We start from the raw sequence: 3,761 nt of genomic DNA, 5'->3' as shown, positions 1-3,761 counted from the left end.
CAGGATGCGGCCCCCGCAGTCCCGCTGTTCATCGTTAGGTTTATGTGGCTGGCACCTTAGCCACTTGAGCCACAGGCACTGAGCCACCAATCTCCTCCCGCTAGCATTGGAAGTGTGCTTGGCATGGTGGGCAGTGGGCAAGGCTTGGCAAAGGAGGCCTGGGGCTAGCTGGCTGCCACAGGAGCAAGGGGCAGTGAGCTGGGGGGTAGATGGGAATGTGCCTGGGAGAGAGAAGGCTCAGCAGATAGGAAAGGAATGCTGCAGGGCTGGGGGCAGGGTGGGGTGTCCTGATCTTGGAAAGGCCACTCTTCCAGGGGCTAGGAGAACAGCTGGTAGAACCAGGTGCTGGTTTCTGTTGGGAAAATGAGTTTAGTTTTTGACATTTGACTCTGGTGACAAAGTTGTGGAAAATTCCCAGAAAGACACCCACAGCTGAGATTTACTGAGTGCTCAATATATCCCAAGCGCACTGTTGCTATTCTCACTTCAGATTTGAGGAAATAGGGTCAAAAGGAAGTAAGATTATTCCAAGTCTTCCAACTGACAGATGAAGGCAGAAGCCAGGACCAACCCCAGAAAACCTGATCCTAAAGCCCACACTCAACCCCAACAACTCCCTGCTCTGGCTCTGACTCTGAGTTCCAGAAAGGGACCCTACCGGCACGATCATCATGACCCTGCAATGAATCCTGTACTTGAGGAAAAAAACAACTGGGGCAATTGACCAAACTAAAACACACATAGTTAACTAAAGTATTGTTAACAAGGCTGGGCGAGGTGGCTCCCACCTGTAATCCTAGCACTCCAGGAGGCCAAGGCAGGTGGATTGCCCTGAGCTCACAAGTTCAAGACCAGCCTTAGCAAGAACAAGATCTCGTCTCTAAAAATAGTTGGGGATTGTGGCAAGCACCTATAGTCCCAACTACTCGGGAGGCCGAGGAAAGAGAATCACTGGAGCCCAAGAGTTGGAGGCTGTTGTGAGCTATGACACCATGGCACTCTACCAGGGGCAACAAAGTGAGACTCTATCTCCAAAAAGAAAAAGAAAGAAAGAAAATGGGGCAGCGCCTGTGGCTCAAAAGGGTAAGGCACTGGCCCCATATGCCAGAGGTGGTGGGTTCAGCACCTGCCCAAAAAAAAAAAAAAAAATATATATATATATATATATAGTTAACAGTGTCTGTTTCCTAAACTCACTAGTTATCGTGTATTCATGAGAAAACATCCATGTTTGCCAAGCATGGTGGCTCATGCCTGTCATCCTAGCACTCAGGGAGGCTGAGGCAGGTGGATTGCTTGAGCTCACAAGTTCCAGGCCAGCCTGAGCAAAAGTGAGACACCCCCCCACCCCCGTTTCTACTAAAAATAGAAAAACTGAGGCAAGAGGCTTGCTTGAGCCCAAGAGTTGAAGGTTGCTATGAGCTATGACCCAAGGCATCCTACCCAAGGCAACAGCTTGAAGACTCTTGTCTCACACACAAAAAACAAAAAGAAAAAGCTAAGTATTAAGGAATAAACAGGATGATAGTATGCAATCTACTCTCAAACAGTTCAGGAAAAACAACATACACATAGCTAGAAAAAATCTGAATAATACCATGTTTCCCCAAAAATAAGACACTGTCTTAAATTTATTTTTTCTCAAGAAGACACACTAGGGCTTATTTTCAGGGGATGTATAAAGTATAATACAACAATCTACATTTATTCAAATACAGTTAAGTCATCTTCTTCTGGAACCTGACAGGCGGAGCCAACCTTGTCGGTGGGGCTGGCACTAGGGATGCGTGAACTCCTTTCCCCTAGCCCAAGGGTCCTAAAACTTTTTAAACAGGGGGCCAGTTCACTGTCCCTCAGACCGTTGGAGGGCCGGACTGTGGGCCACGAGACAAGTCAGCTGCTAAGCAGGACAGGCAGTGGCAAAAACACCTAGCGGGCTGGATAAATGTCCTAGGTGGGCTGCATGTGGCCCATGGGCGGTAGTTTGAGGACGCCTGCCCCTAGCCTTTACACGTGCCCAATAGAATGCCTGAGACTGTGGTTACCACAGGTGCACCCCGCACAAGTCAGAACAGCTCCAAGAAAGGAGCTATGGCAGATAAAAAAGCATTCCAGTCTTTACCCACTCCACTCTGAAATGCATGACCATTACTAGGTCTTATTATTGGGGTAGGGCTTATATTTAACAAATGCATAGAAATCCTGCTAGGGCTTATTTGGGGGGTAGGTCTTATTTTTGGGGAAACACAGTAAAATGCCACAAAGTAAACTTGGATAAAAAGTAAACACTTAAAGAAAAACCAGACCAGGATAACTGAACTCCTCTTAGGGTGGAAGGAAAGGAGGAGAATGGGAAATGCAGCCAAGAGGTGCACAGGTGGGGAGGGGAGAATTACTACAGACAAGCTAAGGAACTGACTAAGTGACTGATCTGGCCATCAACAAGTCCTAACAACCTTGGGGAGGGAGGTACCTGTTTTGAAGCATGGTCAGCCAGCATGCAGGGCATGATGCTGAGTGAGCAAGTGTGGGGACAGTAACCAGAAAGACAGACAAGTGATGGAGAAAGCCCTGCAGTGGGACCCCAGGACCAGGTGGAGGGAGGCCCACAGAAGCCAAACTGGGCAGTGCCTGTGGCTCAAGGAGCAGGGTGCTGGCTCAAGGTGGCAGATTCAAGCCCAGCCCCGGACAAAAACTGCAAACAAACAACAATGACAAAAAAAGCAGAGGCCAAACTCAAGCATCAAGGCGTGTGAGCTGGGGCAGGGGGAACATGAGATTTGAAAATTAAGGGGCTGGTTGTTCCAGCAGGCCCCTGTGGCCCCCTTTGCTTGAGACCAGAGCCTGGACCCAATTCTAGAATTCTGGGAGACAAGTTGTAGACCAGACTAAGCAAGAGCAAGACCTGTCTCTACTGAAAATAGAAAAACTAGTGGGCTGCGCCTGTGGCTCAGTGAGTAGGGAACCGGCCTCATACACCTAGGGTGGTGGGTTCAAACCCCACCCTGGCTAAAAACTGCAACAAAAAATAGCGGGGCGTTGTGGCGGTCGCCTGTAGTCCCGGCTACACGGGAGACTGAGGCAAGAGGATCGCCTAAGCCTAGGAGCTGAAGGTTGCTGTGGGCTGTGTGATGCCATGGCACTCTACCAAGGGCGACATAGTGAGAATCTGTCTCTACAAAAAAAAAAAAAAGAAAGAAAGAAAAACTAGCTAGGCCTAGTGGTGGGTGCCTGTAGTTCCAGCTACTCGGGAGGCTAAGGCACCGAGAATTGCTCAAGCTCAAGAGTTTGAGATTGCTGCGAGCTACGATGACGCCAAGGCACCCTATCCAGGAGGATAAAAAAAAAAAAAGACCAGAGCCTGACCTCACCTTGTGATAAACCTCCGGCGGGGAAGTAACCAGGGTAGGACAGAAGGAAGTGACACCGTGCGACAGGATCTTCCGGGCCACCAGGGCAACCCCCGAACCCGCGTCCTCCGTGGCCTGGGAGAAGTCAACGCCAAATCCACCTGCGGCCAAAGAAAAGTGGGAGTCGCGCGGTGCTCTGAGCTCCCCCTAGGTCCCCTGCCCCGCCCTGGGCCCTACCGTTGATCTGCACGTCAATGAAGCCGGGCGCCAGGATGCGGCCCCCGCAGTCCCGCTGTTCATCGGCCACGCGCCGTTCCTCGAAGAACAGTTTCTCCGGATCCAGGATGCGGCCCCCGCGCACCCACAGATCTTCCCTGCAGACGGAGCGGCGGGCGCTCGGATCGCCGCCCC

General features: G+C 50.8%; 1 protein-coding gene across 1 annotated transcript in view; it reads right to left on the bottom strand.

Annotated features, from left to right (window-relative positions):
* AMDHD2 (amidohydrolase domain containing 2) overlaps positions 1-3,759 on the bottom strand; it is a gene marked incomplete at its 5' end in the record, with an annotated part of 12,665 nt that extends 8,906 nt beyond the window's left edge. The window contains 2 exons of the mRNA XM_012805692.2: positions 3,372-3,511; positions 3,588-3,759. Of these exons, the coding sequence (XP_012661146.1) occupies positions 3,372-3,511; positions 3,588-3,759 (312 nt within the window). The remainder of the gene's footprint in view (positions 1-3,371; positions 3,512-3,587) is intronic.
* Between the last annotated feature and the right edge of the window lie 2 nt (positions 3,760-3,761).

The sequence above is a fragment of the Otolemur garnettii genome, unplaced genomic scaffold (assembly GCF_000181295.1).
Source record: "Otolemur garnettii isolate 467f Iridium unplaced genomic scaffold, OtoGar3 scaffold00044, whole genome shotgun sequence".
Classification (NCBI taxonomy): domain Eukaryota; kingdom Metazoa; phylum Chordata; class Mammalia; order Primates; family Galagidae; genus Otolemur; species Otolemur garnettii.
Note: the sequence above shows the minus strand (reverse complement) of the source record. Positions and strands in the feature narration are given on the sequence as shown.